At 43.4% G+C, this 17636-nt stretch overlaps 1 protein-coding gene across 1 annotated transcript; it reads left to right on the forward strand.

Moving 5' to 3' along the window:
- Positions 1 to 3092: 3092 nt before the first annotated feature.
- Positions 3093 to 15965, forward strand: tbc1d2 (TBC1 domain family, member 2). Its single transcript, XM_079167021.1, is given in 18 exon segments — positions 3093 to 3335; positions 4398 to 5849; positions 5851 to 6048; positions 6289 to 6415; positions 8811 to 8931; positions 9012 to 9133; positions 9240 to 9460; positions 9590 to 9859; positions 10109 to 10213; positions 10340 to 10450; positions 10536 to 10708; positions 10795 to 10906; positions 11128 to 11325; positions 12633 to 12820; positions 12907 to 13027; positions 13240 to 13425; positions 14726 to 14847; positions 15753 to 15965. Coding segments are annotated over 17 exon segments (4026 nt in total). The 5' UTR covers positions 3093 to 3335; positions 4398 to 4400; the 3' UTR covers positions 15955 to 15965.
- Positions 15966 to 17636: the final 1671 nt, after the last annotated feature.

A 17636-nucleotide genomic window follows, 5' to 3' on the forward strand; every position in this document is an offset into this window, starting at 1 on the left:
GATTCTGATGAACTGTTCAGTTTCAGACGCCACGTCACAACAAACTGCTACGACCAACGTGGGGAGCCCAGCTAGCACCATTGCTAACAAGCTAATGAAGCTAATACAGCTAGCCTGTTGGAATACAAGATGTTTAATAGTTATCATGTTTTAGTTTCTTTATCTCATATTCCTGCACACTTTGTGAACACTCGATATAAAGTCCGAATTTTTTTACTTTTCAAATGTTCACGGTGGTGATGACGTAAAATCATTCTCGTATAAATATGAATGATCATGTGAAGTTGATTTAATGGTGTGAAACTAAAGTCGAACTTCTTACCTTTCTAAACAAATATGGTTTGAATCCTCACCTGAAGCCGACAGTGGAACGCTAAAGCTAACGCTAGTGAATGAGCCCTTTCCTCCTTGTTTTAAGGCCCAGACCAGTTGAGGAAGAAGAACTCAGAACTTTTAAAGTCACTACGAGGATCTTTTCTTTGAGATGACTTTGTCATTCCTGTGGATGAAAGTAGAAAACCTCTCAGGGTCCGATGGTCAACAGGATTTGTGGTGACGTGGAGTCTGTGACGGCCGTCATGCTGTCATCCTCAGCCGTCTCCTGGATCCCACTTCCTGTCACCATCAAGTGTTGTCCCCATTAACACCAGAGAAGAAGACGCGTGTGGGCGGAGCTTCCTGAGGAGTTCAGACAGTCAGCAATAAAACAAACTGCATCATGTGACCAACAACAACTTCAACAAGTCTTCCTGCTTCTGTTGGTTCATCATGTCCAACACGTTGTTCAGACTTCAGACAGGAAATGTAATGTTTGACATCACTTCCTGTCCAACATGTCAGACAAGATGTTTAATGTTTGACATCACTTCCTGTCCAACACGTCAGACAAGATGTTTAATGTTTGACTTCACTTATTGTCCAACATGTCGGACAGGAAGTTTAATGTTTGACTTCACTTATTGTCCAACACGTCGGACAGGAAGTTTAATGTTTGACATCACTTCCTGTCCAACACGTCAGACAGGAAGTTTAATGTTTGACTTCACTTATTGTCCAACACGTCGGACAGGAAGTTTAATGTTTGACTTCACTTATTGTCCAACATGTCGGACAGGAAGTTTAATGTTTGACATCACTTCCTGTCCAACACGTTCGACAGGAAGTTTAATGTTTGACATCACTTCCTGTCCAACACGTCAGACAGGATGTTTAATGTTTGACATCACTTCCTGTCCAACACGTCAGACAGGAAGTTTAATGTTTGACATCACTTCCTGTCCAACACGTCAGACAGGATGTTTAATGTTTGACATCACTTCCTGTCCAACACGTCGGACAGGAAGTTTAATGTTTGACATCACTTATTGTCCAACACGTCGGACAGGAAGTTTAATGTTTGACATCACTTATTGTCCAACACGTCGGACAGGATGTTTAATGTTTGACATCACTTCCTGTCAGACAGGATGTTTAATGTTTGACATCACTTCCTGTCAGACAGGAAGTTGAATGTTTGACATCACTTATTGTCCTACACGAGGCAACTGATTGAGCAACCGAGTCAATGTCTCGGTCTGTGAGATGCAGCTGAAAGCTCAAAGAAAACACAGAAAATTGTTCATATTTCGCTTCCTGTGTGAATCAAGACAAGCTCAAACCTGCGATATAATGATTATTAATCATTATGACCATTTCAGCTCCTTGTCGCCCGATAACCAATAATCTGCTTCACTCACCAATCAACCGATTATTGATCATTGATCCGATATGATAGTAATCACAAAATCCGATCAATTATTCTCACTCTCCTGATTGAAGGTGTGTAAATGACATCACAGCTGATGTCATCAGCACTTCTCTCTGTGGTTGGTTGTTTCTGTTGACAGTAAAGCTAACTAGCTTAGCATGAACTCAGCAGTAGTTTAGTTTATCATTCGCTTTCTGTTAGTTTACTGTTAGCTTACCATTAGCTTACAGTCACTTTACCATTAGTTTATCAGTACCTTTCTGTTAAAACTTGTAGCCTGTTAGCTTTGTTAGCATCTAGCATGCTATCACAGGCCCTAAATTCACTTCCTGTCTGAGTCCCAATAACTTCAAGAATGTTCCCGTCGTTATAGCAGACTAAAGGTCATTTACACGTCTTTACAAAATACTACAATTAAATACTCAAGTATTCAGTAGATCATTTCTCAGATGAAATGAATATTACTCTTTTAAAGACATTAGTAAATGTACATTAGTAACAATAAGGGTTTTAAATCGGCTCCAGTTTGTCGTCAGTTTGTCTTCATTCTTCACAGTAAAGTTTGTTTTAAAGCTCCGTCCCTGAGAGATGAACCAACATTACTACCATGACTCCATTAACACATCGATCACTTTAACTTGTTTATCCTTTGAAGTGTTGGAATAACGTCATGTCATTATAATTACTGTGTTTAAATGAAGCATGTCCATGTTTCTCCTCTCAGTTTCCTGTTTGTAACATTTAAGAACTTATTCTTTGGTTCTGGGTTTACTTTTTTATATTTATCATTTGTTTTGTAAGAAAAATAATAAAATTGAAAATTGAATCTGTGTGTGATGGTCGTCTGATTTCAGTTTCAGATTATTATATATATTTATATTTTATTCTATAAGATATTCTTCACATCACAATACATAAACAATATATTATATTATAAGATATTTTCTAACAATGATCTAGAGAGGAGGACCTTCACACTTTCCCACAATTCATAGCGTTGTGATGTAACACGGGTTACCTGGGGACCTGGTCCTGAAGCCGGTTTCATGGATTGTGAGATAATATTATTATATTATATTATAATATTACACAAATATGAAGATTCAGACTCATAATTCAGAATAAAAGAGTTTAAGACAAATACAATAAATCACTGACTGTGTGAATGTGCTTTAATTAATATATCTTATTTCCTCATAATAACACAAGTGACGTCACTTTACCGGATATCACATGAATATATCACATCTACTGTCATCTTTTATTTTGAAAAGTAATGAGCGAGAACACGTCGAAACCGGCTCTTATTGTAACATAAAACGGAAGTTATCGCGGTGCGTGGAGGATTTGTTGAGAGCAAAAGAGAAAAGAACGTAGCCAGCTCGAGACACCAGGAAGAGAAGATAACCCGGAGTAAAGCAGAGAAGAAGAGGAAGAAGAAGAAGAATACAAGGAGAAGGAGAAGGAGAAGGAGAAGAAGGAGAAGAAGAAGAAGAAGAGGAAGAAAGAGTCTCTCAGTCTGAGTTTAAGAACAGGATCCAGACCAGCGAGGTGTGTTCAGGCCACGCCCCTTCAGGTGAACGCTCAGGTGTGTTTCTGAACAGGTGAGGACACGCAGATACACGCAGTGTGTGTGTGTGTGTGTGTGTGTGTGTTATTATTATCAGTGTTTATTAATGTTTCTCATTATCTGTCGTCATCATAGCATCTATAAAGTTGTAGAATATTTAAATAATATATAAGGTTATATAATACAACAGTGTTATAGAATGTATAAAGTTGTATATGAAGGTATATAATATAATAGTGTTATAAGTTATAGAATCAATGTTTAAAGACGTGTTTCCTATTAAGGGCGTAACTAACAGACACTTCCTGTCATTATGTGTCATTACTGCTGAAATCATTTCCTGTAGTTTGAATGTGTTCAGTGAGTCTGATGGAAAAACAAGAAGTTCTCCACTTCAGTAAAACTGTGTTTAAATACTTCTTAAAAAGTACAAAATACTGCCTTCATCCATCATGATGTCTTTATTATGTTTTATCATTTAAAGTTATAACAAGATGAATTATTCTCTTTCTTCCTCCTATAAATAGAAAGTAAAATACAGTTCTGACAGTGAAGAAGAACTTGTGTCTTCAGATTTTAGGATTTTAATGAGTTTGATCACTTGAAGAAGAAGAAGAAGAAGAAGATCTGGTGTCTCATTAATATTACTAATGCTCCTCTGACTTTAGGAGATTAAAGTACTCGTTAGAGATTAAATCAGTTGATGTTTCAGTGAAAACAGTGAAACCATCACAGACAGAGACTCTACCCCCCAAAGACTGTTTGTAGAGTCAGAACCAGGTCAATACCAGAACCTCCAGGACATGAGGGAGCATAAAGAGTCTGGAGATGCAGGATCCTGGTCCACATAGAAGGTTCTGGTATCACCTCATGGATCCATTGGTACCAACCAGCTCCACAGTATGGCTTCATAAAGGGGGGACCTCTCATTTGGATGGGTTCTGTGGTTCCCCCAAGGCCCCCCTCTACAGACCCCTTCATGGTCTTTACTTGCTCTATACATGTGTTCTAAAGTGGTGTGTTATCCAAACAAAGTGTAAACACAAACACATCGTTCCATGTCTTTGTCTCTGTTTTTAGAGGATGGATGAAAGCAGCTCAACAGGAAGTCACAGCGCCACCTCGTCTCGCCGGCTTCCTGCTGACGAGGACGAACTTCAACCAGCTGATTGGATCTCAGCTTCTGAGGAGGACAACCAGCAGATTCTGCCCTGGTCCCAGAACCACCAGAGTCTTGCAGAGACCCACTATAGTCCTGCAGAGACCCACCATAGTCCTGCAGAGACCCGCCAGAGTCCTACAGAGAACCCCCAGAGTCCTACAGAGACCCGCCAGAGTCCTACAGAGAACCCCCAGAGTCCTGCAGAGAACCCCCAGAGTCCTACAGAGAACCCCCAGAGTCCTACAGAGACCCACCATAGTCCTGCAGAGACCCGCCAGAGTCCTACAGAGAACCCCCAGAGTCCTACAGAGACCCACCATAGTCCTGCAGAGACCCGCCAGAGTCCTACAGAGAACCCCCAGAGTCCTACAGAGACCCACCATAGTCCTGCAAAGAAACGTCTGAGTCCTGCAGAGATCGAACAGAATGAAGAAGAGTCCTGCAGAGAAACCAGACCATCTGCAGAGAAACCAGACCATCTGCGTCTCACCGAACACAGAATCCACAAAGATCCTCCGACTTATAAACAGAAATTAGAACATTCTCAAACCAAACAAGATCAACTAAAACCAAATGGTTTTATTGAGGAACAAAAACTGAGGAAAACAGAAGATCAGGCTTCTCCAATTAGATCAGATCAAACTAAACTAGGTCCTCTTCCTACAGAGCAACAGAAAACTAAAGAGTCTCCTCCAAAGGATCAACCGGAACCAGATCCACTAAAACCAGATCCTCTTCTCGAGCTCCACATCTCTGAGTCCAAAAACCAGCAGAACCACCAGGATCCACCTTCAGAGAAACTAATTTCAACCTCACCTGAGAGGCATCAGGACCACCAAGATCCTCCTCCTCCTCACCTGAATATGCATCGGGCTCCTCCTCCTCCTCCTCACCTGAACATCCATCAGGCTCCTCCTCCTCCTCACCTGAAATCCCAGCGGGCTCCTCCTCCTTACCTGAGCACCCACCAGGTTCCTCCTTCTCCTCCTCACCTGAATACCCACCAGGTTCCTCCTCCTCCTCCTCACTTGAACACCCACCAGGTTCCTCCTCCTTCACCTCACCTAAACTACCAGCAGGCTCCTCCTCCTTACCTGAGCACCCAGAGGTCATCTCTTCACCTGAACACCTACCAGACTCCTCCTCCTCCTTACCTGAACACCCACCAGGTTCCTCCTTCTCCTCCTCACTTGAACACCCACCAGGTTCCTCCTCCTTCACCTCACCTAAACTACCAGCAGGCTCCTCCTCACCTGAACCTGGTCCAGGCTCCGCCTCTCATCAAAGAGCTGTTCTGTGACCAGGTGGGGCCGCGACCTCTGGTTTCTTCTTCAGGTGACCCTAAACTGTGCGGCTTCCTGCAGAAGCAGGGGGGGGCCCCTGAGGGCCTGGAAGCAGCGCTGGTTCACCTACGAGGAGAAGAAGAACCAGCTGTTCTACTACCGCACACCACAGGATGTGACGCCGCTCGGTCAGGTGGGGCTCTGCAGCGCCACCTTCAGCTACCCACTGAAGGCTGAGAGGGGCACCTTCCACATCAGGACACCTGAACGCACCTTCATCCTCAAGGTAGGAGGAGCCACAGTCCGTCAGGGACCGTCTCTGTCCGCAGGTGTTTAACACAAATAAAATATATTATATATAATATATAATAACAACCATCTCACCTGGTTTAATGAGGTTCCAATGAGTTCATATTCACACATCGTATACAACAAGCATTCAGGCTCCCGTTGAAGAGCAGCTGCAAATCAAACTTTAAATGTGCATGCTAATTAATTATATGTTATGTTTGATCTACCACTACAGGCCGTGAGCCAGGACCTGATGCTCTATTGGCTGCAGCAGCTGCAGGTGAGACGCTGGCAGCACAGACAGAATTCCACCTGTCGAGACCCGACAAACAACAACAACAACAACAACAACGACACTGCAGGTGAGAAACCAGGAGACAACCTCTGGTTCTTTAAAGTGAAGTCAAAGCTTCACGTGTTAAAGCTGCATTCTCTCTAGTGTCCACCAGGGGGCGACTCCTCTGGTTGTATAGAAGTCTATGAGAAAATGACTCTACTTCTCTCTTGATTTATTACCTCAGTAAACATTGTAAACATGAGTTTATGGTCTCAATCTCTAGTTTCAAGTCTTCTTCAATACAGCATGATGTTCATTTAGTAAATGATGGTCCAGCATTTTTTGCAACCAATCCGTTCGTTGTTTGCTACAAAAACAACATGGCGGCGGCTGTCTTATGCCGTGTTCACACCAAACAACCACAGCACAACAAGTACTCAGCAGAAATAGAGGTTATTTCTTTAATGGTTGTTGGAGGAAATAAATGGCTTAAATTGATAACGGCTTCCATGGCGATAAGCCACGCCCCCCTCTCCGGCGCCAGAGGACGTCAGGAAATGTTCTCCTTTAATGTGTGGAACAGGGTGTGATGTCACACGGACGAACTGGATGCCTGATGACGTCATCAACTAACCATCATCAAACCCGTTGGCGACTAATTTAATCATCAATGTTTGTGGACTACGTTGATTATTTGTTGCACTTCTAAAAAGAGACGCACCGTTATGTGTTTCTGACCATAAAGCTTTTATTGAATCAGAACCGGTTATTGCCATGGTATGTTTAACATACAAGGAATTTGACATGACAGGAGGTGCATAACATTTAACAATTAACAACAATCAACACAGTGCAAAGTAGAAACATATTACATTTACAGAAAAATATAAAATTAAGTGAAATATAAAATAAACATTGACCTGCCCATGCTATCTTGAGCAGACAACTGCCCCCAAGCAGTTCTGCCACACTGCACCCCGCCTTGAGAGGCAGGCATCTGTTGTGACGATCTCCCGGCGGAATGGAGCCGGGCCCACGGGGACACCTCTCCCTCCATGGGGATAGAGTGAGTCGGCACTATTAGGGTGGACGCCGCCCAAGGGTCCGAAGCATGAGCTGCCCAGTAGCTGATCTGCATCTGGGAGAAAAAGAATGACAGCCGGCCCGGAGACATCATCTCCTGGCCCCCCTGCCTCTGGAGGCTATGGGGGGGCAAACTGTTAGTCCCCAAGTTCGGAGGTTGCCTGGCGAGGACTTAGGTAGGGTTGTATTGGTAGCGGGCCGGTCTCTCAGCGGAACGCTGAGGCCCGTGGCAGCTACTGGGGTAAGCTGGGGGCTGAAAACGGTCTCGGGGGGCCAAAGTGGGACCCCTAGGTCTGCTGGGTGCGGGCATGTCCCTGGACCAGAGAACTGCTGCCTGGTCTGACTGGCTTTAATGGTCCGCTGAAGCACCTGTAGAGCAGCTGACCTGAACAGCTGCCCAGGTTCCACTGGGACAGTATACGGAGGGTTCTCCTACATGTCTCTGACAGGGGTGGACATCAGACGTCCAAGTTCCCTCGACATGAGCGCAAACACCTGCAGTGAAGCATCACTGAGGCTGGTGGCGGAAGCGTCGAAAGTAGCCTGCTGCAGAGAAGCTGAGAGGGCAAGCATGAGGTGGGAGAGGGAGTTGCCGATACGGTCCACAGCGCTGCTGTGTCATAAGCCCCGGATAGCAGGTCATCTGTGACCCGACGTTGGGGTCGAGGGCACCTGACATCGGGCCGCAGAGTCTCCTCAGGGGAAACTATGAGGGACGCAGTAATCGGCTCAATGGCTGGCATACGGGCGAGGCCAAATTTTGCCACGTCCTGCATTCGGCCATCTGATGTAAGGAGGGAGAGAGCCTGGACTCAGCTGCCCTGACGGGGAGGTCGACCTCACGCATCAAGTTTTCCACCTCGGCCAGCCTAGCAGTGAGGGGAGCGAGGATGCTCTCTTCACTTGGACAGTCGCTGCGGATATTGGTGCTCCACCAGTTAGCCTGAGCGAGAGCACTCTGCCACTGTGGAGACAGACCAAAAAGGGGAGTGATGGACACTCTCTTCACTAGGACAGTCGCTGTAACTAGTTATCGTCCCACCAGGTTAGCCTGAGCGAGGACACTGCCAACTGTGACAGCCGTAATGCATAAAAGCATCAATGGACACAAAATCAATATCGATTTAGTCTAACTAGCATTTCACTCTGCTAACTGTGATAGTCGTATTGCTATGAAGTCAATAGACGCAGTCCCAGTATCAGCTTTGTCTAGCTAGCTTCCCACTGAGTTAGCCTGAGCGAGGACACTCTGCTCACTGGAAGATATCCAGTGTTGGCAGTCAGTAAGGATGAAATAGAACTACATTAATGTGAACAAATTGTCAAAAGGTTAATGAATGTATGATCAAGACTACAGATTATTGATCATATCCTTTAATATTGTAATTATTCTGCAGACGACTTCCTGCCCGTGTTGTCCGGCCCGCTGGGTCTGGTGGGCGAGGAGGCCGCCAACGTCCCGTCACCGAGGACGCCGCTCACTAACATGTCGCTCAAACACCCGCTCATCGAGATCCAGTGAGTGTTTAATATCAGAGCCCGACTGAGACTACGTTTCCCATGAGCCCCAGTGATTATGATGTTTGTGTGTTGGTCAGAAACTCGGTCCACAGTCTTCGTAAGAGGGCATCTCAGGAGTTGAGTCAGAGTCAGAGTGCGTTTCATGTCGACGCTCCACCGAGGATCCCCCCAATCTCTGCAGAACCCGACAAAACTATGAGTACGTACTCTAATACAATAAGTAGTACTAGTACCTCGTATACAAGTATTAATAATAATACAATAAGTATATATTCTATAACACTGTCACATGTCATTCTCTCCAGCTCTGTCCGTTGAGACTCCGCCCCCTCTCCTCCCATTGGCTGGGTCAGCAGGTCAGGTGACCCCCGACTCACCTTCAGCGTTCGACCATCGAACCAGGAAGACGAAGACTCGCAGCTCGTCCTCCATGACGGTCGTCTGCAGAGACTCTCTGTCCTCAGACCGGACGTCCCGTCTCCAGCAGGAGAACCTGGTGCTCATGGAGGACGTCAGAGCTCAGAAGGTGATCAATAACTCAGTGATCAGATACATATTGATCGGAGGATTTTAATCAAATAATGTTGTAATGTCAGCTACAGAGTTGATGACAATGATAATTATTTTAATAATAATAATAATGTGTCGGGTCCAGGAGCTGGTGTGGATCCTCCACAAAGCCTTGGAGGCGTCTCAGCTGGAGAAGAGAACCTGTGCAGAGTTTCTGGCGGAGAAAGACGAGCAGCAGCGTCTGGAGCTGCTGAGACATCGAGAGCGACAGGCGGCCGACCTCAGAAGTCAGCTGGAGGAGGTGAAGAAGGAGGCCGAGGACACCAAGAGGAGTCTGTCTCACAGAGATGCTCAGCTGGTCGACCTGCAGGACAACATCGGGATGCTGATCGAGAAGAACAACGCCAAGCAGGAGGTGAGTCTCACCTCAGAACAGAACACCTGGTTCAACACCTGAAGACGAAGATCTACCTAAAAACAACCCAAAATCACAGTTTTATTGTTTATCGAAGGCTATATTAATCTTTCTCATCTGTACTGAGATCAGATGATTTGTGTTTGTACATCTGTGATGTGAAGCTTGTTGAATGTCTTCCTGTTGTTTCCTGTCAGGTGATCTTAAAGCTCTCTGATCAGGTGACTTCCTGTTGTTGTTTCCTGTCAGGTGATCATAAAGCTCTCTGATCAGGTGACTTCCTGCCTGTCCTCTGACGGCAGTTTGAACTCTCAGACCTTCAGACGGCTTCAGAGAGACATAGAAAACCTGAAGGTGAAACTCTTTGAAGCACACAAATAGAATTAAATATGTTTTTATTACACCTGTATATATTGTTGTCACTCTACTGGTATCGGCCACAGAGATCCAGTATGAACTGGTTTCTCTCTGATTCTTCAGGACGACATTGAGGCGTACAAGACTCAGAACCAGTTCCTGAACTCTGAGATCCACCAGCTGACTAAACTCTGGAGGACCAGTTGTGAGCAGGAGAAGAGTCTGATGGTGAAGGTGAGTCCAGCTAGTGAACACCTTTATCAAGGTTTCGTTAAAGCTCAGCTTCACGCTGTGTTTCCTGTCTCCTGATTGGCTGCAGTGTTCCTACCTGGAGGCCAGTCACTGCCAGGTGGAGAGCCGCTACCTGGGCGTCCTGCGGCAGCTGCAGGAGACCACAACTCTGGATCCGGTCCAGCGGGGGAAGGTCCAGAAGATGATCGAGGAGGCCCTGAAAAAGGAGCTGAAGAGCGCCCTCCAGCTTAATATGGCCAGGTAGCTAGGACGGTCACAGCACTTGGGTGGACAGAATAACAGGAACACCTGGTGCATTGATTGTGTTAAATCTGTTGTATCCTCAGAGATCATGATGAATACGGATTCAAAATCATCCCAGAATACGAGGTGGAGGACATGAAGCTGCTGGCAAAGATTCAGGCGCTGGAGATCCGCTCACACAACCTGCTGCATCAGGTAGGAACCTTCACCTGTACACCTGTAGACCTTTGTACCTGTACACCTGTACACTTTTGTACCTCTACCTGTAGCCCATCAGATCAGCTGACCAACAATGAACAGATTGTGATCGATGGTCTAAGAAAAGTCCTCACAGGTACACAGATGTGTGGTTGTGTCCTCTGAGGAAGTCGATGGAACAGGATGTTTATTTAAAGTCTCTGGGTTTCTACCTGCAGGAAGGTACAGAGCGCTACTTGTTGAGTCGCTGGGCTCAGTACCTCACCGGCAGGTCAGAAGACCTCAGTCCCTCACCTGAGCTCAAAGGTCTGCTGCGAGGCGGCATCCCTCAGGAGTACCGACAGCGGGTGTGGCGCTGGGTGGTCCGAGCCAGAACCAGGACCATCAGGGAGCGTCACCCACAGCGCTACCAGCAGGTGTGCAGGAAGTTAACACCTCGTTCACACCTATCCACACTTTATCCACACTTTATCCACACATGATCCACACCTGGTCCACACCTTGTCCGGACCTTGACCACACCTGATCCACACCTTGTCCACACCGGATCCACACCTTGTCAACACCTTATCCACACCTGTTCATACCGGATCCACATCTTGTCAACACCTTATCCACACCTGTTCATACCGGATCCACATCTTGTCAACACCTGATCCACACCTTGTCCACACCGGATCCACACCTTGTCAACACCTTATCCACACCTGTTCATACCGGATCCACACCTTGTCAACACCTTATCCACACCTGTTCACACCGGATCCACACCTTGTCAACACCTTATCCATACCTGCTCACACCGGATCCACACCTTGTCAACACCTTATCCACACCTGTTCACACCTGATCCACACCTTGTCAACACCTTATCCACACCTGTTCACACCTGATCCACATCTTGTCAACACCTTATCCACACCTGTTCACACCTGATCCACACCTTGTCAACACCTTATCCACACCTGTTCACACCGGATCCACACCTTGTCAACACCTTATCCACACCTGTTCACACCTGATCCACACCTTGTCAACACCTTATCCACACCTGTTCACACCTGATCCACAACTTGTCAACACCTTATCCACACCTGTTCACACCTGATCCACACCTTGTCAACACCTTATCCACACCTGTTCACACCGGATCCACACCTTGTCAACACCTTATCCACACCTGTTCACACCTGATCCACACCTTGTCAACACCTTATCCACACCTGTTCACACCTGATCCACACCTTGTCAACACCTTATCCACACCTGTTCACACCGGATCCACACCTTGTCAACACCTTATCCATACCTGCTCACACCGGATCCACACCTTGTCAACACCTTATCCACACCTGTTCACACCTGATCCACACCTTGTCAACACCTTATCCACACCTGTTCACACCTGATCCACATCTTGTCAACACCTTATCCACACCTGTTCACACCTGATCCACACCTTGTCAACACCTTATCCACACCTGTTCACACCGGATCCACACCTTGTCAACACCTTATCCACACCTGTTCACACCTGATCCACATCTTGTCAACACCTTATCCATACCTGCTCACACCGGATCCACACCTTGTCAACACCTTATCCACACCCGATCCACACCTGATCCATCCTACACACCTGTCCACATTGTCACCTGTTCACACCTGGATGTAGGAACATGTTGTTAATGACCTCACAGTAATCCAGCTGCTGTGTTTCCAGTTGTGTGAGAAGAGTCGAACATGTCCTCATCCGGCCTCCAGACAAATCCAGCTGGACCTCCATCGCACCCTGACAACCAATCAGCACTTCTCCTCACCCTCTAACCCTGCCCTCCAGCAGCTCCGCCGCATCCTATTGGCCTTCTCCTGGCAGAACCCTTCCATTGGCTACTGCCAGGGACTCAACAGGTAAACATGGTTTACGTTGTCCAATCCCTGGCCCCCAAATCCAGGTCTCATGTGACGTGCCGCGTGATCACCTGTGTGTCTCTCAGGGTGGCGGCCATCGCTCTGCTGGTCCTTCAGAGTGAAGAAGACGCCTTCTGGTGTCTGGTGGCTGTGGTGGAGGCCCTCATGCCTCAGGACTACTACACCAAGAACCTGGTGGCCTCTCAGGTACAGGAGACTAATTATTGATGAGGAGAACGTTGTGGCATTGATCAGGAACCAGAACGTTTGTTTATTTCTGTGTAAAACTCATATTTCCATAAAAGCATCATCAGTGAATTGATCTCAGGTGTAAACCTGACAACCAGATGCAGAGATCAGTGTTATGGATCGATCAGTGTTATTGATCGATTGATTGATTATTGAGTGTCTGTGTTCAGGCGGACCAGCGGGTGCTGAAAGACTTTTTGGCAGAGAAGCTTCCCAGACTCTCGGCTCACTTTGAGGATCACAGCATCGACGTGTCTCTCATCACCTTCAACTGGTTCCTGGTGGTTTTTGTGGAGAGTCTGCCAAGCGACATCCTGCTGCCGCTGTGGGATGCCTTCCTGTACGAGGGCACCAAGGTATCGAACCCCCGAACACACCACCACAGAAACACACACAAAATACAGAAATACAGAAAAAAACTAAAACACAGAAAGAAATACAGAAATAAATTTAATAAAAACACGTAAATAATCAGACTCAAAACTATAAAGATACTCTCAGAGTTCAGATCTGATCCAGGTGCATTATGGCGACTTCAGCTGTAATATATGATTGAATTTACACAAAGACATGTTTTCACTTTCACACAACCGACACGCTGTCATTGGGATCAATGTCTTCTCTTTGTTTAAATGTCTTCTCTTTGTTTAAATGTCTTTTTTGTTTAAATGTCTTCTTTGTTTAAATGTCTTTTTTGTTTAAATGTCTTCTTTGTTTAAATGTCTTTTTTGTTTAAATGTCTTTTTTGTTTAAATGTCTTTTTTGTTTAAATGTCTTTTTTGTTTAAATGTCTTCTTTTTTTAAATGTCTTCTTTGTTTAAATGTCCTCTCTTTGTTTAAATGTCTTCTCTTTGTTTAAATGTCTTCTCTTTGTTTAAATGTCTTCTCTTTGTTTAAATGTCTTTTTTGTTTAAATGTCTTTTTTGTTTAAATGTCTTCTTTGTTTAAATGTCTTCTCTTTGTTTAAATGTCTTTTTTGTTTAAATGTATTTTTTGTTTAAATGTCTTCTTTGTTTAAATGTCTTTTTTGTTTAAATGTCTTCTTTGTGTAGATGTCTTCTCTTTGTTTAAATGTCTTTTTTGTTTAAATGTCTTTTTTGTTTAAATGTCTTCTTTGTTTAAATGTCTTCTTTGTTTAAATGTCTTCTTTGTTTAAATGTCTTCTCTTTGTTTAAATGTCTTTTTTGTTTAAATGTCTTTTTTGTTTAAATGTCTTCTTTGTTTAAATGTCTTTTTTGTTTAAATGTCTTTTTTGTTTAAATGTCTTCTTTGTTTAAATGTCCTCTCTTTGTTTAAATGTCTTTTTTGTTTAAATGTCTTTTTTGTTTAAATGTCTTCTCTTTGTTTAAATGTCTTCTCTTTGTTTAAATGTCTTCTTTGTTTAAATGTCTTCTTTGTTTAAATGTCTTCTTTGTTTAAATGTCTTCTTTGTTTAAATGTCTTTTTTGTTTAAATGTCTTTTTTGTTTAAATGTCTTCTCTTTGTTTAAATGTCCTCTCTTTGTTTAAATGTCTTCTCTTTGTTTAAATTATTATTAAATTAATAATTAATTTCATCACCTCTGAACAGCAAACATTGTTTAAATATTGTCTGTATGTTCAAAATAAAAGCGTAGAATGAAACCTTGATTCTCAGCTGTGTGGTTTGGTGCTGCAGGTTATCTTCAGGTATGCTCTGGCTCTCTTCAAATACAAAGAGGACGACATGCTGAAGATCCACGACGGCGTGGAGATCTACCAGTACCTGCGCTTCTTCACCAAGACCATCTCTGACGGCAGGTAAAGACTCAGCTGGGGTACATCTCAAGTCTCTTAATTATCATTTCCTCGCTCCTCGCACTGTATTAAAGAAAATTCCAGAACTGAATCAAAATGAAATTCAACCCAAAGAAACTTTTCATTCACTTATTTTTATTTTGAATACGTTGCTGTATTTTTCAATGTTCAAGACCACAACTTGAACTTTCAGGTTCAAATTTATTTTTCAAATGAACAAATCTTTTGCCCTGGATTTACCTCGGTGCCTCTGAGCCTGTGTCCTCGCATCCTCACTGCTCTGTAAAGTGACACCTTGTGTAACTGAAATGAAACTTTGTTTCAGTGTTTCAGGTGTTTTCACACCTGTAGTTCGTTTGCTTTGTTCCGATTCAGGGATTAATATGATTCAATGTTGCAGTTTGTTCGGTTTGTGTTCACTCTGCAACATTTAACAGCTGACGAAACCTGGTAAACAAATGCCACACGCGAGCAAACTCTTCTCTCATTGGTCCGATGTTTATGCGGCTATAAAGGCTGGGGGGGGGGGGGGGGGGGCGTGGCCTAAAAGGTTTGGGAACCGCTGATCTAGTATATAGTACAATAGTACACAGTATATCGTTTATAGTTCAGTATACAGTACACAGTATCTAGTACACAGTATGTAGTACACAGTACACAGTATCTAGTACACAGTACACAGTATATAGTATACAGTATCTAGTACACAGTACACAGTATCTAGTACACAGTACACAGTATATAGTATACAGTATCTAGTACACAGTACACAGTATCTAGTACACAGTATCTAGGACGAGAGCTTTCTTGCTCTCTGTCGTTGGCTGAATGAAGTAAACGTCCTCTGAAGCGTGAAGAGGTCTTCTTCTGTGGTGGATGAAGCTGTTAATCGTGGTGTTGTCCTGCAGGAGGCTGACCAGCATCGCCTTCAGTGACATGAACCCGTTCCCCCTCCGCCTGCTGAGGAACCGGCGAGCGCTTCACCTGACTCGCCTGCAGGCGGAGCTGCAGGAGCTGGAGGAGCAGCAGAGGGAGTTCATGACGGAGAGCGCCGAACGAGAAGACAAAGATCTCGACACGGCAGTCAGCGAGGACGACGACGAACTCTGAGTTTATTTACATGAATATATACATACATACATATATATATATATATATATATATATATATATATATATATATATATGTATATATATATATGTGTATATACATATATATGTATATACATGTATATGTATATATATGTATATATATATATATATACATATATATACATATATATATATATATATATATATATATATATATATATATATATATATATATATATATATATATATATATATATATATATATATATATATATATATATATATATATATATATATATATATATATATATGAATATACCGAGGGCTGGGGGCGGGACTAAAGGAAACGTTACTGAGCTCTTTGGGACCAGTGATGAAGAAGATCCTTTTCACCTTCATCAGCCGTCTCAGGAATGAACTCTGTTCTCTTCAGACCTTCATGAGTTAAATGAGCTTTGTTAAGTTTTGACCGTTGACACTTCTGTTACAACAAGATAATGAGTTAAGTCTGACATTGTTCACTTGTTTGTTACATTCATTGTATTTTCACTGTGTGTGTGTGTGTGTGTGTGTGTGTGTGTGTGTGTGTGTGTGTGTGTGTGTGTGTGTGTGTGTGTGTGTGTGTGTGTGTGTGTGTGTGTGTGTGTGTGTGTGTGTGGACTGTAAGATTCTGTAAATCTTTTAAATACAATAAATGTTATTATTGCTGCTCTAGTTGGCTTTGTGTTTTACGTACGTAATGAAAAGTGAAAGATTTGAGAATCAACCGTGTTTGTAATGTGTCACTTCAGTCCATATCTAGTCCTGATATGCAATGAAGTGATTATTCGTAAAATAATAATTCTCAAATGAATTTAAAATGAAAATAATTCCTATTTGAGGGACACTTGAAGGGGTCCTGGTCCAGAGAGGACGTCTGTCCTTCACCTCCTCTTCCTGCTCGGGGATCCTCGTGGACAATGTCACTGAAGACAGTCTGGAGGTTCTAAAGGATCCTTTGCTTGTCAGTTGATAGATAAATAGATAGATAGAAAGTTTATTCATCCCCAGCAATTTACAGAGTCAAATAAAATACTACATATGGAAATGCACAATATATATACAGTACAATAAAATAACAGAGCAGCACATTGTTGCCGTAAGAAAGAAAGTAACGTTCACACTGGGTTTGTTGTGATGATTAAAGTCCTGTTTACAGGCCTGGTTTAGTCTCAGCTATACTGTGGTGATATCTACAGTATATGCAGATCTATACTGGTGATATCTACAGTATATACAGATCTATACTGGTGATATCTACAGTATATACAGATCTATACTGGTGATATCTACAGTATATGCAGATCTATACTGGTGATATCTACAGTATATGCAGATCTATACTGGTGATATCTACAGTATATACAGATCTATACTGGTGATATCTACAGTATATGCAGATCTATACTGGTGATATCTACAGTATATACAGATCTATACTGGTGATATCTACAGTATATGCAGATCTATACTGGTGATATCTACAGTATATACAGATCTATACTGGTGATATCTACAGTATATACAGATCTATACTGGTGATATCTACAGTATATACAGATCTATTCTGGTGATATCTACAGTATATGCAGATCTATACTGGTGATATCTACAGTATAAGCAGATCTATACTGGTGATATCTACAGTATATGCAGATCTAT

This window comes from Pholis gunnellus, assembly GCF_910591455.1.
Source record: "Pholis gunnellus genome assembly, chromosome: 10".
NCBI lineage: Eukaryota > Metazoa > Chordata > Actinopteri > Perciformes > Pholidae > Pholis > Pholis gunnellus.